General features: G+C 27.1%; 5 protein-coding genes across 5 annotated transcripts; 4 read left to right on the forward strand and 1 right to left on the reverse strand.

Annotated features, from left to right (window-relative positions):
* Positions 1-3,498: 3,498 nt before the first annotated feature.
* Positions 3,499-4,989, forward strand: OCT59_003075 (uncharacterized protein; the record flags this gene model as incomplete). The annotated part of the gene is made up of 5 exons (XM_066145379.1): positions 3,499-3,761; positions 3,852-4,237; positions 4,321-4,469; positions 4,550-4,695; positions 4,935-4,989. The coding sequence occupies 5 exons, from the start codon at positions 3,499-3,501 to the stop codon at positions 4,987-4,989; spliced, it is 999 nt and encodes a 332-aa protein (XP_065996105.1).
* A 1,591-nt stretch (positions 4,990-6,580) lies between these two features.
* On the forward strand, positions 6,581-9,562 carry OCT59_003076 (uncharacterized protein; the record flags this gene model as incomplete). The annotated part of the gene is made up of 4 exons (XM_066145380.1): positions 6,581-6,814; positions 6,900-8,491; positions 8,568-8,956; positions 9,036-9,562. 4 exons carry the CDS (start codon positions 6,581-6,583, stop codon positions 9,560-9,562), a joined length of 2,742 nt encoding a protein of 913 aa, XP_065996106.1.
* A 667-nt stretch (positions 9,563-10,229) lies between these two features.
* Positions 10,230-10,527, forward strand: OCT59_003077 (uncharacterized protein; the record flags this gene model as incomplete). Its single annotated transcript, XM_066145381.1, has 2 exons — positions 10,230-10,433; positions 10,525-10,527. 2 exons carry the CDS (start codon positions 10,230-10,232, stop codon positions 10,525-10,527), a joined length of 207 nt encoding a protein of 68 aa, XP_065996107.1.
* Positions 10,528-13,069: 2,542 nt separating this feature from the next.
* On the forward strand, positions 13,070-15,705 carry OCT59_003078 (uncharacterized protein). Its single transcript, XM_025315413.2, has 6 exons — positions 13,070-13,156; positions 13,244-13,364; positions 13,502-13,576; positions 13,664-13,808; positions 13,888-15,025; positions 15,096-15,705. The coding sequence occupies exons 1-6, from the start codon at positions 13,112-13,114 to the stop codon at positions 15,333-15,335; spliced, it is 1,764 nt and encodes a 587-aa protein (XP_025182943.2). The 5' UTR covers positions 13,070-13,111; the 3' UTR covers positions 15,336-15,705.
* Positions 15,706-16,481: 776 nt separating this feature from the next.
* Positions 16,482-19,188, reverse strand: OCT59_003079 (uncharacterized protein; the record flags this gene model as incomplete). The annotated part of the gene is made up of 8 exons (XM_066145382.1): positions 16,482-16,551; positions 16,628-16,673; positions 16,754-16,821; positions 16,897-16,942; positions 17,014-17,353; positions 17,594-17,708; positions 17,779-17,975; positions 18,052-19,188. The coding sequence occupies 8 exons, from the start codon at positions 19,186-19,188 to the stop codon at positions 16,482-16,484; spliced, it is 2,019 nt and encodes a 672-aa protein (XP_065996108.1).
* Between the last annotated feature and the right edge of the window lie 590 nt (positions 19,189-19,778).

Here is a 19,778-nt window from a genome sequence, read left to right on the forward strand (position 1 = left end):
CTTTCACTTTCCGCTTTAATAATTCCCTCTTCAATGAATTCTTTATCATGTTTAATTAATAAATAGGTCATCAATAAATTAGTAGCTTGATATTGTCGTTTCTCATTTGAACAGCAATATTGTTGATTATATAATTTAGATTTTCTAGATTGTGAAGTAACTGAAGAGTTTATTTTATTACAAGTATATAAGAAATGAAATGGTTGTTTCCATAATAAATCTACAGTTTCTCTGCACCAATTTCGAGAAACTAATAAGCATGAATGAAGAGATTTTTTATCATTTTTTAAATAAAGGACAATCAGTCGAACTATTTCTGGTGGAAGTGGTTTAGAATATCTAATATCTACCTTTTTTGTTTGTTCCTTTTTTTTCTTTTCTTTGAAAAAATTTAAGAGCATCATTAATACGGTTAATGATGAAACAAACTTCGAAATTCGAAATAATGACGGAATAAATAAATATAATATTTGGCTAGATTTTCACCTGCCCTATAAAAAATTTTATTCGTTATTTTTGAAAAAGTTCCGTAAAAATGAACCTTTTACGGATCCATTCAAGGAAAATGTAAATAATTCGATAAATTCCGTGATATAAGGTTATTATTAATTCGAGAAAAAAAAGATGGAATATAAAAAAAACGGATCGACCTTTTTTATGGGGCTGTGGAGGTATATTATTGGTCAAAATTCAGAAGTATGGAATTATTGAATAAAAAAGTCACATGAAAGAAGTCGTATGATAATATTATGTAAAGGTCATGACGTAATTTTTGGGCTCTTACGTTAAGTCTTACGTTACACTTAATAAGAAATCATGTGGCATAATAAGGAATCATGTGATCTAAATTGTAATTTAATTGGTTACGCTGCGGTTGAATATCGTCGAATTTATATTTTATTTATCTAGTATATAACGAAAAGTATATAACGAAATGTAGAGAATTTTATTTTATAACTGATTTAATTTTTATATTAATACGTTGCGTACATTTTTAAGTGATTAAGAGTCAAGCAGTAATATACGATTAAGGAATATTGTAATAAGTAACAATTTCTAAGTTAACATACTATTAAGTGCGTGTGGCGTATTATATAATGCTGCAAATTTATGACGTTATCATAAAAATTAAAAAGCGTTTCACGAGTATCTATTTACGGCATAAAAATTTACGCCATTTACGACATTCGACATTCAACGATTTTACGGTGTTACGACACGTGCCTCAATCGTAAAAAATAATTCCAAGAAGGGCTTCCTTTTATAACACAGGTTAAATGTTTACCAATGTTAGAATAGGCATGTTGAGACTCTACAATCTTAAAAAATTTTTTTTACACAAAATAAATATTTAGATCAGCAAACGTTTACTTAATAAAATTGGCAATCGTACTGCTGCAGGTCAGAGTCTATGATAAACACAATCGGATTATATACGCGCTTCTTCAGGGCCGAAATTTGATAATTCCGGCCGAAATTATCCAAAAAAGGAAAGGCCCGCGCTATGATCCTCACCTTTACAGCTATGAATCTAGGATAAATTTATCCTTTAAATAAATAAATTTAGTAAGAAATATTATTAAAATTTTTATTAAGTTTTGATTAAAAATTTATTAAAATATTACCAATTTAAATTATATAATAAATTTTAACGAACAATTTTTAGGATTTTACTCAATAAATAATAATAAAATAAAATCTAGGCCAATATTCATTGATGTGAGATAAATGAATTGTTTTTTCTAACAATGCATCTAGATTTAACGTTCCAAATAAACAGAATATCTACGTTCCGTGTATTCCGTCTCAGGTCCTAAGTAAAAAATGAACTGGTAAAACTTTATAAATTTATAGTTAAATTCTTTTTTAGATAAAAATAAATTATTTATTTCTAATATAAATACATATACAGGGTTTATTATAAATATGGTTAATACTATTCGGAATTTTAAAATATAATACTCTAATAATTCGTTAATATAACGTTGATTATTCATTTATTTATTTTTAATATATTTACATGTGTCGGAAATTAAAAAAAATATTATCCATATATTTATTATATTGTATAGTATAAATACTTATAGTATACTATTATCAATACCAAATATGTAGAAAACCAATATATGATAACGGAAACTGTAGGGATATAACAAAATAAGGTTATATAAGAAGTAGTGGAAATTAGATACGAAGTTTATATAAGAAAAATGACTCATTATGGAAATAATAAAAAAAAGGTCCAGAGCTTTTCACACATCATTATTTATTTGCGATATTTTGGGTAAGATTGACAAATTTGGAAAATGAATAATAATGATTCGCAGTTTTATATGCTATTAAGTAAACAAGAGAAAAATAATTGAATCCATCCTTTCCAATTCCATTTTTTGATATATTGATTTGTAATTATTGTGTAGGAATCTAGATTCAAAAAGAACGATCTTCGGTAACAAGCATAATATTTTATCATCAAAAACGGTTAAAATTATAAAAAAAATTCTTTAGGGCACATTTATTTATATTATGCATATTTGTTTACATATTTATTGAAGCAAATTTACGTTAATATTTTTTAATCCATTCAATAACTACTCACATAAATCAGTTTCAAATTAAAGTTCAAAACCTTCTTCTCATTTTGTTCAAATTGGTTTGTTATATTTTATTAAGTATTAATGTAATTATTAATTATGTAACAAAAAGTACTAGTAATTATAGGTATTAATTATATTTTACTTTTATTATTTTTTTTTTTAAAAAAAACCCACATTTTGTTATAAAATAGAATTTCAACTTTAAAAATATATGAATAAATATTTTATCTTGTTGTTTTTTCTTAAAAAGAACGAAAGTAAGAAAAAAAGAAAAAAAAACCGTCCAGCACTCCAGCAATCTTTGTTTGTCTGATATGCACATATTGAGCATCGAGATTTTATGTGGCGTGCATACCTTTAAAAACACAAGCCTATAGTACCAAAATTAGATGATTTATTATTAAACAAAAAAGATCATCATTCTATATTTAATATTATTGTACCAATAATTGTCTAATTGAAGTCATACTTTCTTGAAAAAAACTTATTATTTACAAGTGTTATTGGGATTTATTTATCTCATGGATAAATTTTACTGTGATTTTATTGTTAAATTAAAAATTTCGCATAAATAAATAAATATTTGACTTTAAATGAATAAACATGTTACACCTTTATATTTAATGAATTCATATAAGAATCTAGACTGTTTACATAAACATAATAAACATAATAACATTAATGAAGGAAGAATTTTACCATAGTTTTCTATTCTTTACCAGAGTTCAATAAAACTTATATATATACCGACAAAAGAGGGGTTTTTTTTTTAATGTCCGCCTCCCGAAAATACACTGAATTCATTTCTTCCAACGAAATATTTAAAAAATTAAAATCATTTCGATCATATATTAAAATGACAATTTGTCTTTTAAATCCTTTTAATACTTCAAATACAAAAATGATGCATAAAGAAAAATCATGTAAATTGAATCAAGCTTCTATATTATCATCGTCAAAAATTCAAAATTTAAATAAAATTTCACCTGATAATTATTCGATTGAGAATGTCGAAATAAGAAATTCCGTTATGAAATTTAATGAAAAAGATATTAATCGATTAGATATTCAACATCATCTATTTCGAATAATTTGGAATGGTAATTTTTCGGTTCCTATGCAACATCAACTTTCTAGAGGAAGAGTTAAAGTGCTTGAAGTTGGGTATGTATTAATAAATTTACGTATATATATATATATTATATTAAATATCGTATAAATAAATATAAATACTTTTCTTTATAAAAAAAAAAGATCATGTCCGTCAGTATGGACATTAGATATGGCATCGGAATATCCTTCTTCAACATTCATAGGCATCGAAAACGTTTCCGCCATAACAGCTGCTTCTTACTCTAAATTAACCTCATATTATTCTTCAAAACTTTCCGAACCACGTAATGCTGCCGTTTTACAAATGACTTCAACGCCCACAAGTCTTCCATTTCCTGACGAAACTTTCGATCTTGTATATCATAAATCATCACTCATAAGTCCATCATCGCAATCTTTACATAATCCTTTTAACACATTAAATCAACTTTTAAGAGTTTTAAAAACTGGAGGATGGATGGAATTTATGATAATTGAAAAACAATGGTACAATCTTGGTCCAATAACTGAATACGTGAAAAATTCATGTAAGTATTAAAAAAATTAATTCTAGTCATTGAATCATATTCATAAATTTTATTTTTTTAACCGTTAATATTCTACTTTATAGATGTTGAATTCTTATCATCGTCTGGCATTAATTATATTGAATATTCGTATTTTGAACGATACTTAATTTCAAGGAAAGATATTTCGTGCATACGGAAACAAACTAGAGAAACTCCTATGGGAAGTTATGGTGGAAGAGTTAGTGAATTCGTAAGTTCGTCAAATCAGTAAAAAAAATAATTTTTTTTTTTTCTTTAACTAATTTTTTTGTTTTCTTTTTTTTAATATAGTTGGGTGAAATTTTACTTAATCCTATTATACTTAATAAACATAATCTATGTTTACGAATGAAAATTTCTGAAAGAAAATTTGACGAATTAATTAATATGATGATAAAAGAAATAAATCAATATAAAACATATTGTAAATCTATTAGGTATTTATTGTTTTACTTATTTATTATTTATTTTTATTATTTTCGAATGATTTTGTTTAAAAAAAAAATTTTTTTTTTTTTCTTTCTTTAAAAAGGTTATACGCGAGAAAACAATCATGTACCAGTAAATATAACCGATAAGAGTTATATTTTATATTTGTTATATATATCAATTATGACAAAAAAATCAATTATAATATTTTGTCAAGACATTATTAAATATTTAACATATTAAATAGCTGGATATTGTTATCTAAACCCCTTCGCTGCCCTACTTCACTAGGTTATGTATGATGCAGTATACGGGTGATAAATAGGGATTTTTCACGCCAAAAAAAAATATTCCGTTTCTCATAATAGTTAGTAATATGAAGGAACGTGATAAAATGTGATAAAATGATAGGAAAGGATGATGATATCCTCGACGTACAGTACCATAAATTAAAAACATTAAAATACATCTCTGATTATAATGCTGTATATATAAAATGTTTTAACTCATGCCCATACGGTCATGCCGTTATGGTGATAACCTGACCATGAACCAATTGTTGGATGATCAGTCATAATTTAACCAATCAATAAATCATTATCAAACTTAATTTTAATATTCACTTATAATTAATTTTATTTCATATTTGTTTATAAATATTTTATAATTCTTGTACTATTATTTCAAATATTTATTTAAAAATAAATTTATTTATCGTGATAAATAAAAAAAAAATAATAATAATTTCATTTTTATAGGTTTACAAACAACGATTTTGGGGTAGGGTTGTACATAATGTTTGATATTTTTGCAGAACAAACTGTGGAAAAAAAAAATATAAATACTTTTTTATTACTAAAGGAAGTAAAGATCATCACTTTTTTTTTCGCGTTTTTAAAGATCGAAAATGTTAAATGCCCAATCAAAAATTATTTAAAAGTAGTGTATACTGTACAGTATGAGTATTTTACCAATATTAAATTTTAATGAAAATTTATTGTATATAAATGAATGAATTTTCAGAAAATCATTTTTAATTATTATCACACGGCCCTATAAGGATCATGCTGATTTTATTTGTCCGATATTTTCATTATCGTACAAATATTGATTGATATCAATAGTTTATTTGCGTAATTGCGTACAATATTGATATCAATAGCTTATTTGCGTACAATATTGGTATCAATAGTTTATTTGCGCACAATATTGAATGAATATCGATAATTTATTTGCGTAAAATATTGAATGAATATCGATAGTTTATTTGCGTACAATATTGAATGAATATCAATGAGGATGATCTGCATTAGCCGTAAATACAATATCCATAAAGTATTCCATATAAATCGGATATATTAAAAATCTATAATTTAACGCTCATAGATATCCGGATCACGAATCAAATTGTTATACTACGTTTCGGATTCAATTATTGATTGATGGACGCTTCATAATGGACGCTTCATATCAGGATAGAATTTTCTGAACTATCACGTTTTGTCTAAGGTGTATGCCTACTATGAAAATTTTGTGTCCATTCGCGTGATCGTCAGCCAATAAAATCGCAGATTTTAGGTTTATCCGGACTCATAACGGATTCAATCATCTGCTGCTTCTTTTTTGATTCATCTATACTTTCATTTAGATACTGCGTTCGAATTTTGTTACGGTTGTGATAATATTTGTTTGTGCAAAAAAGTAACCTGTAAAGTCCCGAGTATAAGCACCCTCCGAAAATAAGCACATAAATACTACAAATAAGATGTGCTTATTATTGGGACTTTACGGTGTCTGCTATGTAACATCTATATCGATTACCAAATTTGTCGGATCGTCCAGATTTCATTTATAAGGGTCATTTTTGCCAAAAAAAAACATCATCTCAACAAAATGCTCTTGACCACTTTACTTGACCCTGCTCCCATTTTTCCTATCCGCATTAAGTACTACTGTACGGGTTCTGTATATGTAGCAAATGTAGCTACATATACTACCGGAGAGGTATTGTTGAATAGCTTCCAAAATTGCGTTGGGCCGAATGGTGTCTACAACGAGTCCTGTAAGCTTGTGTACCTTGAAAAAGACATAAAACCCGCCGATACGCTTGAAGAACTGGGAATCAAGGTAGATATCTGTAGAGATTATCCGATAGTCACAAAAGACTCTTTTTATGTTTGTGCTAATGAATTGTGGTATTATTTAACTTTAGGAAGGAGATTTAGTTGAGGCAGTAACGAGCGAATGTAAAAATCCAATTTCTCTAACAAAGTTTGAATCAACACCAACTGAAGCAAGGAGTTCAATGCTAATCTATGTAAAAACACATACCGGAATAACAAAACTGAAAGTACATTGGAGTGACACTATCATTCAGATTAAAGAGATGATTCAGGATTTAGAAGGCATTTCCTTCGACAAACATTGTATTATTTTTGATGACATTGAATTAGAAGATCATTATACCCTCTCATATTACAATATCCGGAAAGAGTCCACGTTGCATCTAAGATCTATAGAACTGCTTATCTACGTGAAAACAGAGACTGGAGAAATCATAAAGCTTGAATCAACGGAAAATGATTTCATATCCCAAGTTAAATTAATGAACCAGGATAAAAAGGGTATTCACCCTGATTTACAACGTATTACTTTCAACAATGTTGAATTACAAGACTACTGTACCCTATTATATTATAAAATCAGTAAAAATGCCATACTTTATTTAAACATTAAATCAATGATTCAAGTGAAATTTAAGACCGGAAAAATCATAAATCTGATAACAATGGCAAACGAAACAGTTAAACAAATCAAACAAAAGATCAAGGATGAAGAAGATACCCCTCCCAGCCAACAACGTCTTATTTTTGCTGATAATGAATTACATGACCAGAATACTTTGTCATATTATAATATTCGAAGGGGGTCTACAGTGCATTTAGAATATAAAGAAATAAAGTTATATGTGATAATAATGAACGAAAAAATCATAGAGCTAAAAACAAGGGGAGATCATGAAATCAAAACGGTTAAACAAATGATTCAGGATAAAGAAGGTATCCCTTCTGATCAACAATATCTTGTTTTTGATGGGCTAGTAATGCATGACCATTATCTCGTTTCGTATTACAAAATCAAAGAGGAGTATACATTGCATCTAGAATATAAAACAATAATGATATATATAAAATTGAGGAGCGGAAAAACCATAAAGCTAGATGTAGAGAGAGATTACACCATCGGACAGGTCAAACAATTAATTCAGGATAAAGAAGGCATCCCTTCTGATCGACATTGTTTATATTTAGATAAAAATTCGCCTAACATTCAGTATGGCTTGAGACTGTATAACTGGGACTCTTTATCACGGAAAAATATTAATAATGAGTCCATATTGCTTCTACATCAACAATTTCTATTTTCCGGTCAGGTATTTGTGAAAACACTAACTGGAAAAACATTAACATTGGAGACGGCTTCGAGTGATACAATTGACAAACTTAAATGTAAGATTTATGACAAAGAAGGAATTCCTCCTGATCAACAACGCCTTATTTTTGCTGGCACGCAATTAGAAGAAGGACGTACCTTGTCAGATTATTATATCCAAAAAGAGTGCACAATTCATCTTGTACTTAGACTACGTGGAGGAATGTTTGTAGAAACCAGTGGCCGCAAAGAATTTGATGCATTGCCAGCACTCACGCAATATATGTTAACACCAGAAGAACGTCTACAAAATGGAATCCATGCTGGTATTACTTGTAATTATTGTGGTAAAAGTGAATGGAAAGGAACGAGGTTAATACACAATTTATTTTAATAAGCTTTGAATGTCCTTTTTCTTCACTAATGCTTAATTTTTAATTTTTTACAGATTTAAATGTTCGGAATGTCCCGATTATGACTTGTGCTTTAATTGTATTAAAACGTCCAACTTGCTTCATAATGTGCAACATCATTTTCTGAAAATCTTGAATCCCTTAGACCCGAAAGAGTTTCCAAAAGGTCCCCCTGTTGCCTCTGTTACTATCTCCCCAATACTACCAGACACGAAAGAGAAATTGTTAACTCTCCTACGTGAAGAAGAGCGTCGGAGGTTGTCACCTGAAATACAAAAAAAGTATTATGAAGTTGGGAATGATCCAACGTGTGGCAAAGACTGGATGGATGTTACTGATGAGATGCAGCATGAATTAGTTCGAGAGTTTGGATACTCGGATGAAGCAGTACAATTATTGCGGCGTGCACCACAACTTTATCCAGGTAGAAAAGTATTCTCATCTTTCTTCCTCAACTTTTTTTTTTACAATATTTGATCTTACATATTTTTCCCATCGTCTAGATGATCCTGAATTCCGTACAACTCAAGTATATGTTCGCAACAATATTGCTAATATTGGAAATCTTACTGAAGGAATACAAGCACCTGATTGTCCATTGGTTCCTCTAGAACCTTCAATGTTTACAGCAATAATTGGTAACACTAATACTACTTCGCCAGCCTTAGTCTCTTTACGTTCACTTTGTAAATCAGGACGGCCTCTCGTTCTTCTTGGTGGATCATATACTTGTCCTTTATACCGATACATATCTCATGTGCTTAATGATATATATATTCGATACAAATCACAAGTAGATTTTTATATGATTCAAATTCGAGAAGCACATGCCTCTGATGTTTGGCCCATTGGTAATATTGTAGATGTTAAGGAGCATCGCACATTATCTGATCGTTTAGCTGCTGCTCGTGAAATGGTTAAAGAAACCCAGTTAGAAATTCCTGTACTAGCAGATACAATGGATGATACTTTCTTAAAATTGTACTCACCATGGCCATTCCGTTTTTTGTCGTTGTGGATGGTATTTTAAAACTTGTTGGAATGCCAAAAGAAGCACGTTACGATACAACAGATCTAGTCGAATGTTTGAATAATATTTGCGACATAAAGGACGATTTTTCTTGTTGACTTAGTCGGAAATCAAAAGTATCCGATATTTGTAATTTTATATTTATACAAAATAAATTAATTAATAAATTATTCCAAAAATAAAAATCTCATTAAAAAATATGTATATATATATATAATTAGGGAATAATATTGAAAGTTATATGCATTGATAACTTAAATAAGTAAAAAATAATAAAAATAAGACGTGTATATATAAAGAATGGGATGAATTCAAGAATTAATTATTGATTTTAAAAAGTAACATTTATCAACTAAATCTATTATTATTTAATGAAACTATTAAGTTAAACGATAAGGAAATTTTGTATTTGAAGCAAATAGAAAGAAATTAATATGAAAAAGAAAGTTAAAAATTTATAAAAAGCTAAAAAAGAAGCTTTTAAAACAACAATTCATTTGATTAATATAATTGATAAATCTGATAGAATCTTAAAGGTTATACATATAATTTTTTTTTGTGTGACGCAATAATATAATATATGATCTTAAAAAATAGAAATAAATTTCTACCACGGTTCGACCGGTTCGTTAATTACGTAATTGGCTATAAATACAACGGAGAAATAATGGAGGGACAAAATAACCCAACACAACAGCAGGATGCTAAAATTGACAAATGTGGGGTAAAATTTAAAAAATCCCCCCGCTTTAGGAAAAGTCAGATAAGCCACAAAATTTCACATGATTTATGCAGAACCGACGAAAATGTGAATTTTACTAATTTTACTTCTGAGCAATTCCAGATTTACTGTAGTCTCAACCATGAAAAGGTAAATATATACAAAACAATTTTTTCATATTTTAAATACTTTAGATGTTTCAAAGTACACTCTGACATTAACTATGCTTTGTTTTATTCAGTAGGTTATATATCTAATTTCTTTTTGGAATCATAACATGAAAAAGGACACAATGTATATTCTCAAAGAAGTTTTCCTGCTAAAATTGAAGTTACCTTAGCTGTTAGTATTTTATTTATTGGATATTATATTTTTAACAGTAAAAAGTATGTAGTATGTTTCAAAAACACCTTCAAAAATAGCAAGTCTAACATTCCTCCCCAAATTTTATACTGTATAATTATCAGTTGGTAATTAACAAATCTGTATCTTTAGATTTCATTACCAATTGGGTTAATCTCATAAATTTATTAGAGTATTATATCCATGTTGGCTTACGCTACTGAGTACAGTAACTTTAAATGATGCCACCTGTTTCACATAATAACATCTTGATTTTTTTATAAATTATCATGATGAACGAAACTCTAAGAGAAAGGATTAATTCGGGATTCACACAGATTTCCACTATGAGATGATGAGTAGAATATTCGAGGCTAAACTCGATCTCGTTAATAAATGAATGAATTTCTTGGACAATAAAGTAGAAAAAAGAATCAGCGTAATAAATGAAAAATACGATTCCTTAGAAAACAAAGTTTATGCATCTTCTCAATTTAAATCAAAGGTAAGACTTTGTGAGTCATATTTTTCCACATGAATAATTTTTTTTTTTTGATTTTTGATTAATATAAAATTATGCCAATTACAGGTTTAGATTCAAATTTACATGATGAATCATTTATAATGGTAAGAATATCTTTGAATATTTAATTTAATTATTTATTTATATTCTAATTATTTTAAATTTTGACTAATTTTAGGATGTCATAATGGTGTATATATAAGAAGTCAAAGTATTATTTGTATCAAATAATTATCTCTGAACTCTGTTCACAATGAAGGAGCAAGAACACCAAAAACAAGACTCAACGGAAAGAATGTTTCGAAGTTGCTGATAAAAATATCAATTTATCCCACAAAAGCAGAATCCTGTAGGGGTTTAGATCTTATCGGGTTTTCATCCATTTTCAGTAAAAGTTATTTCTTTGTACGAGTTGCATAGCTGGCACTTATTACTTTATTACTTAATAATAATAAAATTTAATCTGGTCTCTTGTTAAGCTGTGTATTTACACATTTTTATTTTTCGATACACATTTACAACACCCGCATGTGTCATATGTTGGTTAAAGATCACGAGCCCGATATGTTATGCTCAAGTACAATATGTATAGAAAGTAATAGTATACGAGAATTTATATAAAATACATTATAAAGTTTGCCAATCAAAATACGTCTAAAAAGAATTGTCCATCCTTTTACATCAATCATTCTTATTGATAATATTTGATCACGAACGAAGAAATACTGAATGTACCTTGAAAATTCTATTTCGACACCTTTATCTTAAATTTACCATTTTTATTTTAAGGATCGTCGAATTGATTACATGTAGACTACGAAGGACGAGTCTTAAATTTACTATCACGCGCGAGAGAAATGTCTGTAGTTCTCATTTATCACGTGAAACTTATGAAAGTACTGGCAGAAAATTTCTTAACCTCAAATTACAAATAGATTACAAAGTCACGGGCCATGAATTTCGCGAAGACTAATTTCAATAATTCGAATAATTCGTTAGCTCATTCTTCTAATTTTAAGAAAGTTATAAATGTCTTGGTAGAAAAATGTACTTTGTTGATGGCCTACCCCAAGTTACTAATGAAAAGATGATTTTATACTTTCTAATAAAAAAAATTATGTTTATGATTCAGTTTTGATTAACAGCGTACATTCATTCGGCATTGAACTGCAATGCGGTGCGGTTGATCGGTTGAAAATCATATCAAGCTATCAAGATTTTCATAATAACCCATTTTTCGATTTTTCGTTACGCAACTAAAAACCGAGTTAGTATATTTTTTTTTTTTTTTTTCAGAAAAAAAAAATTTGAAATTTTTTTTACATTGATTCATACTTTTCATACTTTTCACCGTTCAATTATAAAATTTTCCTTCACGTAATAAAATTGGTTACATTTATAATTATTGAACTTTGGTAGAAAGATTTATTAGAATGTTGATTGAAATAAACCTATTGTTAAAATGCTTATACCACGTTGAAAATTTAATATCAATTTTTCAATTATTTGCAAATAACTCCATTGCCAATTATGAGAAACAATGATTTTTCTAAATTCTGCGGCTCGTATCACCATTTTGTCATAATTACATCATAATTTAATTCTGGACGAAATTAGCTCTAATTTTTTACCCTTTTATGAATTTTTAAGAATGACTAAAAAGGAATACTATATGTACAATGTTAAATTTTTTTTACGACAATCGATCAAATGATTTACATACTGTATATAATGTAATTTTTAAAGAACGTAATTTGTAACACACTAATATTCGAGAAGAATAGTTCAACGACCATTATCACTGAGACTTGACTATAAATAGAATTAATTATTCGTTCGTCATTCATCAACTGATAATTTGTCACACATTTTAAAAAGTTATAGACAATAGGGTAAAGAGAAAATGAAAAACTATTGCTCTTTTTTTTTCTTCTCAAAAAAAAAAAAAAAAAATTGATGACAAATGGCTGGTCTTAATATAATTAATTTTTTTAATTCATTTCGTAAAGTAAGTAAAATATGATAAATTAATGTTATATTTTATTAATTAATTCTAATAATTAAATTTCGTTTCTTTCTTTTTTTGACATGAAAGAAAGATAATTCTTCAATTAGTCAAAAATATAATAATGAAGCAAGAAAAATTTATGATGGACCAAAATTTTGGGAATTATCGGAAATTTATGAAAAAAATGATAATATTCAAAAGAAATTAGGTATCGTACATAATATATATATATATGTATAATGTATAATGTATATATGCCAATTAATATCGACAAAAACTTTAATTAAATTCAATTTTTCTTTTTATTTGAATTAATAAATTTTTTTTTCCAAAAAAAATTGGTAGAGAAATTGGTTAAGAAGTTTAATCAAAGTCTTGCTGATGAATATATGGATAAAGATCATGCCGGACCTCAAATAGGTTTTTTTCTTATTTTTTTTTTTCTAAGTAGGGATTCGCCACGCCACAGTATTTTTCTCAAAATAATTTTTGTTTTTTTGTATTTAGAGGTAGTAACGAATAAGCTTGGTAATATAACAATTCGTGCCGATGTTGAAGTGATCTCATCATTAGATGGACTTGTAAAGATTATGAAAGCTTCCGTTAATGAAAAGAAACATGTTAAAGCTGTAGGAGGTTTCGAAGCGTTCAAGTAACTTTTTTTTCCTTTAATATTAAGCATTAATAATAATTAATATTAATTCATATCAATTGTTTTTTTTTAAATATAGTCGAATTTCCGAAACTGATGGATTTCTTCTTTATACCAAAAATTATCGTGGAATAATTAAAGCAAATTCAGAATTATTAAAAGATGAATTTAAAAATAATAATATTTATTATAATGTACGATGTGGAACTACATTACGTGAAATTGTATCAGAATTAAAGAAGGATGATAGAGCTTTATTTAATTTACCTGGATATGATGGACAAGCAATTGTTGGATGTAATGCAACATCTACACATGGAAGTGGAATTACTCTTCAACCTTTAGCTTCATTTATAGCTACGGTTGATCTTGTTGTACCAGGTGGAAAAATTTACAAAATTGAACCAACAAATGGAATCACAAATCCTGATTTATTCTTAAAACGATGCCCACATATTCAACTAATACAAGATGACGAAACATTCAATGCTAGTGTAGTAAACTTAGGAGCATTAGGAGTCGTATATCAAGTAACTATTATTACAGTACCATATTATAAAGTGATTTCAATTAGAGAAGAAACAACTTGGGAAGAAGTTAAACCCATCTTATCAAAAAAACCTTATAATGAAAATGATATTTTAAAATATCATAATGCAGAAATATGGATAAGTCCTTATACACCTTACACACTTATTACAAGGAGAAATATTGCTACGAAAGAAGACGAACAAAATTATCCAAAATTACAACAGAATCATCCTAAATTACAACAAAATCATTGGACACAAGAATTTTTAGATTATCCAATTATTAAGGATATCGCTAATAAATTAAGTGCTGATGGTGGACATATATTATTCTTATTATTAAATTTATTTCCAAATACTGTTCCTTTATTAATTGAAACAGCTTTAAAAACTCAATATAATGAAATTCCTGCGGTTGATGATTATAATAATATTTATTCTATTGGATTATCTAATAATTTTAAAGCTGTCGCAGCAGAATTTTCATTTTCAATGAAAGATGATAATCATATTAAAGCTATTGATGAATTAATAAAGACATTACAAGAAATAAGAACTAACTTTAATTATAATATTAATGGTCCTATTTCCGTAAGGTTTACAGCTGCTTCCTCTCAATATATGTCTATGGCTCATAATACAAATGGTGAACCAAGATGTTTTGCTGAAATGCCAATACTAGTATATGTAAGTATTGAATATTATTACATATATATTGTATATTGTATATAATTTATATTTCTTTCGTATTTTTTAGGATACAAAGATTGACTATTATAAACATGTTTATAAACCATTATTTGGGGTAGCATTAAAATATAATGCTAGATTTCATTGGGGACAACATTTAGATTCAGATTTAGATCAAACTTATCTTTATAATTCCTTTGATAAAAATGCTATTGAATTATTTCTTAAACAAATTTCTAAATTTGATTCTCAAGGTTTAATGACTAATAATTTTTTAGCAAAATTTGGTCTTATTCCTAAGCAATAATTTTAATAATGTTACCAGTAAAATATTTAAAGATGGTAAATCTAATTGAAAGGAAAGAAAACTGGCGTAACAAATATACTTTTAATGCGCAGTAAGTTTTTAGTTTTAGACTAAACGTGATTTTATTATTTTTTATTATTATTTTTTTTTTCTTCGATTATTCAATTAGACGACGATTATTGTTTACTTTAATATAACCTCTTTTTAGAAAAAAGAGAAATTCGTAAGGTTTTTGCTCTTATATTTTACAAATGTTTATTGTGAAAAAGCAATTATGAAAATGTCTTAGCGTCTTACATCCACTTAAAATATATCATCGTAAAATTTTAATAAACCAAAGTAGGTTGCAGAATCTCTCGATAGCCATATTAAAAAAAATTATTTGGATGCAATTATTTTGAAATTTCGTAGTCTTGAAGTTTTTTTTGTAAAATATAAATACTTTAGGCGTTAGCAAGACAGTTTATCGGCCATTTCACATAATAGAAATTTCGACTTTCAAAGTTTTGCTCTTATCAAGTTTTTTTTAAAAAAACACCTAATATTTTCATAACAAATTAATAAACAAATCTTTTTTTGGCGAAGATAAATTACACTCGTATCTTTTTCATTTTCGTTATTTCCGTATCTATGATCATTTCTCCTTACTCAAACGTCAAGAAATTCGCACATTCTTCAGATAATAATAATAGCAACCAAGACTTACTGCATGATGACTTATATGCAAAGATGGTTGCTTATTTTCGGGACAATACTTTCTTTTGCTGTTGTATAGTAAGTAGTATACCTTGTATTATCTTTTCGATTTATCAGTTATAATTATTTGTATAAATAATCGTATCGTAATAATGATCAAATTTAATTTTTAGATTGATAATTTATAGAATCACGCAAGCTTCATTCAAATAAACTTATTAAATTACTATTTTAAATGACTAATTAGATATTAAACTCTTCATAAAATGTGACGTGTCCGTTATTCTTGTATTAAGAATAATAATAAATTCGTTTATTTAATTTAGTAATTAACAAATAATATTAACAAGTAAATTGTAGTGCAAAAAAAAATAATTGAAATTGAATAAAAACAAACACATTTGCAAGATATAAACTAAAATAAAATTATAATCAAAAATTGTATCGATATTATGCTTTTTGTTTTGCTTTTCTGAAAAAGAATTTTTTGATTGTAGAATATTTACTTTGAGAAGATAAACTGTAATATAATTTTTTTATATTTATAATTAGTTAATTAAATATATTACAAGTTTAAATATATTTATATTAAATACCTTTGAATTTCATCTATATCAAATTCAAGTTCTTTTGAATCATATTCTGAAAAAAATAGATAAGAAAATGTTAATAAATGTTATTAGGTTATTGACAAGATCAAATTTTTTTGTAAATTAATTTACTTTTATTATTTTTCGACCCTTTAATATTTGCACGTGACAAAGAACTTTTTATATCTGTTAAAGAGGAGCTTAATTTAAAAATAAACTATTAATCAGTCGTGCTTAAAATATTTGATTTTAAGGTCTTTCTTTTATAAAATTACCTTTGAGATCCTTTTATATCAAATTCATATTCTCGCGAAATGTATCCTAAAAAAGAATATAAAATTAAAAAAATGATATAATTTTATTTAAATTACTTTAACATTTATTATAAATACCTTGTTTTGTATTTAATGAATTTACTGAAAATAAACTTTTGATTAAAGAATTAGAAGAATTAGTATACAAAGAACTTAAAGGTCTGCTTGTATAAATTGCTTTTGAATGAGGTTTTTCAATAAATTCAGGACCAAGTTTCTTTAATCGTATTAACTCTAACCGTTTTTGCTCGGCTTCTTGTAATCGTAAAGCTTCATAATTACTAAATTTCCATGCACTATCACTATAAATTGAATTTTTAATTTCCCATGCAGTAGGTCTATTTTTAGGATCCGAATCCCAACATCTTTTCATCAAATTAGCCAAAAATTCAGGAGTATCTTCTGTAATTTCAGGACGCTTTCCATCAATAATATTGTAAACAAGATTATGATCATGTTCAATATTAGCAAAAGGTTTACATCCTGTTGTACATTCCCACATGATCATACCTAGACTATAAATATCTGATGCTTGTGAAAATTTAGCTCCTTTAAATATTTCTGGTGCAATATAAGGTATTACTCCATATATTTCTTTATTGAATAAACTATCATTTGCAGGGTGTGATAATCCTAGATCTCCAATGTGCCATCGTACTTTTGCATGTTCCCCCAAATCAGCATAAATAACTTCATATTTACTATTGGTGTATAATATATTTCCACTATGAAAATCTCGATGTACAAAATTCGCTGCATGAATTATTCGAAGTCTAAAAATAAAGAATCATATAAATAATACATAATTATGTATTTAAATAACATATTAGAAATAATAAATACCCGTCTGATATTCTATATATTATCCATATTTTTTCTTTCCATGTAATAGCTGAAAAATGAATTTGTAAGTAATTATGTAAAGTTCCTCCATTTGCATATTGCATAACTAACATATAATCATTTGTTGCAGGGTCCATTGTAACGCCATAACACAAAATAATGTTTCCACAATAATTATGAACGTAATGTGATTTTAACTATTGTTTAAAAATACTTTAATTAAAGAACTACTTCATGTATAATTTATAAAAGGAAATAGTATGTTAAAATTACCTCATTTAAAAAATATTTTTTAACATCTCGTGAATTTAGAAATTTTTTTAGAGCAACTTGAAGTTCCCCTCTATTATATTCATAATAATATGATTTATACATACTTTCGCTGTGTGACCAGATTGCTTTATAAACAATACTATATCCTCCTTTTGCTATTTCATTTAAAATTGTTATTTGTGAATATGGAATCCATTGGATACTTAATTCTAGGCGGAAAACCACGCAAGTCATCAATTCATAAACGTTTAGCAAGTTATGATCTTTATTAATATTATCTTCATAATTTGCAATTTTATGAATTGTTTTAATATTAATACGTACGCAATGGAGAAACTCATCTATGTCATCATGTCCACTACTGCTCTTTAAAATATCAGAAGAAATGTATATTATTCTTTCGCATTTCCTACATTGAGATTGATATGTAAGCCCAAATATAATATTTGTCGTCAGACAATATCTACATCCAGCATAAAGTGTATAACAACTTGGACACCATTTTTGAGAATTCGAAGAAAATATTAGGTTCAAATTACCACAAGTCATACATTTATTAGCTGTGTCCCACCAAGGTAAATAAAGAATTGGAATATATTTTTTATACGCTGACTTTATCCATCCGGAAGAAATATGATAACAATCCGAACAAATTCTAAATTTATAAAATTCAGAAAATCGTTGAATTAATTTTCCACATAATTTACAATCTTCTTCAATTTCAATTACTTTATTCTGTTTTTCAATATCAATGGCATAAAAGTGTGGTATTAAAGGATGTGAAACTATTTGTTTAAACCATGAAATTATTGAACAATTTTTACACCATTCTTGAATTTTTAATGTACAAAAGTTTTTATCTCTACTTGTTTCATGTTCTTTACAATGAACATCTTTCGTACTTATATGTACATCTAAATACATTTCATTATCAGTTATACTAGTGACATATTTCGATAGACAATTTTCACAATATTTTTGTTGAATTAAAAGCGGTTTGAAGTATTTATTTCCACAATTAAAACAATTTTCATCGTCTTGATTAAATGGAACAAACAAAATCGGTACGGGACTAGATTTTAATTTTGGAATTGGGTCAAAAGAATCTCTATTACATGTATTATCTGACTGTTCCATTTTTTTTATGTCCTAATTATTATTTAAAAATTTTTATGTCAAAGGTTTTATTTATATATTATTCAATTTCAGTAGCCGATCAATTTACTTGGCAGAATTCTTTAAATGTCTTCTTTAAAAGATTTCCAGAATTCCTGTAAAGAAATCGACAACAACTTGTACAACTAAATATGTCAATGAATCGGAATTAATATTTCTGGTGCAAAATGTTACGAAGATCATCCACTTTTTACCCGGGCTTTTTTTATTCATCTTTTTAAATAAACATCAAAAGGTATTGTTCCATGTATTTCTTTAGAATATTTGCTGTTTGTGTTAATACTAAATCACTAATTTTCCAGCCTTATCTTTTATATATTTCCACTACTAGTATGCAAATCTCGACCTAACTATTTGTTTATTAATAAATTAAAAATATAATTACCCTTATGATATTATCCATACTTTTTTTGTAAATTTCCTCCATTTCCATATTGAATAACCAACATATAATCATTTGTTGCAGGGTCGCATTGTAACGCCATAACATATATAATAACGTTTCCATTGTTATTGTGCCTGTAATGTGATTTAACTATTATTTAAAACCG

This window comes from Rhizophagus irregularis, chromosome 11 (genome assembly GCF_026210795.1).
Source record: "Rhizophagus irregularis chromosome 11, complete sequence".
NCBI lineage: Eukaryota > Fungi > Glomeromycota > Glomeromycetes > Glomerales > Glomeraceae > Rhizophagus > Rhizophagus irregularis.

Bases quoted from the DNA above. Each gene is read 5' to 3' on its own strand.
- OCT59_003078 (XM_025315413.2), top strand. From the start codon at position 13,112: ATGGCTGGTCTTAATATAATTAATTTTTTTAATTCATTTCGTAAA. The intron at 13,157-13,243 runs GTAAGTAAAATA...TTGACATGAAAG, and splicing joins TTTTTAATTCATTTCGTAAA to AAAGATAATTCTTCAATTAG. The intron at 15,026-15,095 runs GTAAGTATTGAA...CGTATTTTTTAG, and splicing joins AAATGCCAATACTAGTATAT to GATACAAAGATTGACTATTA.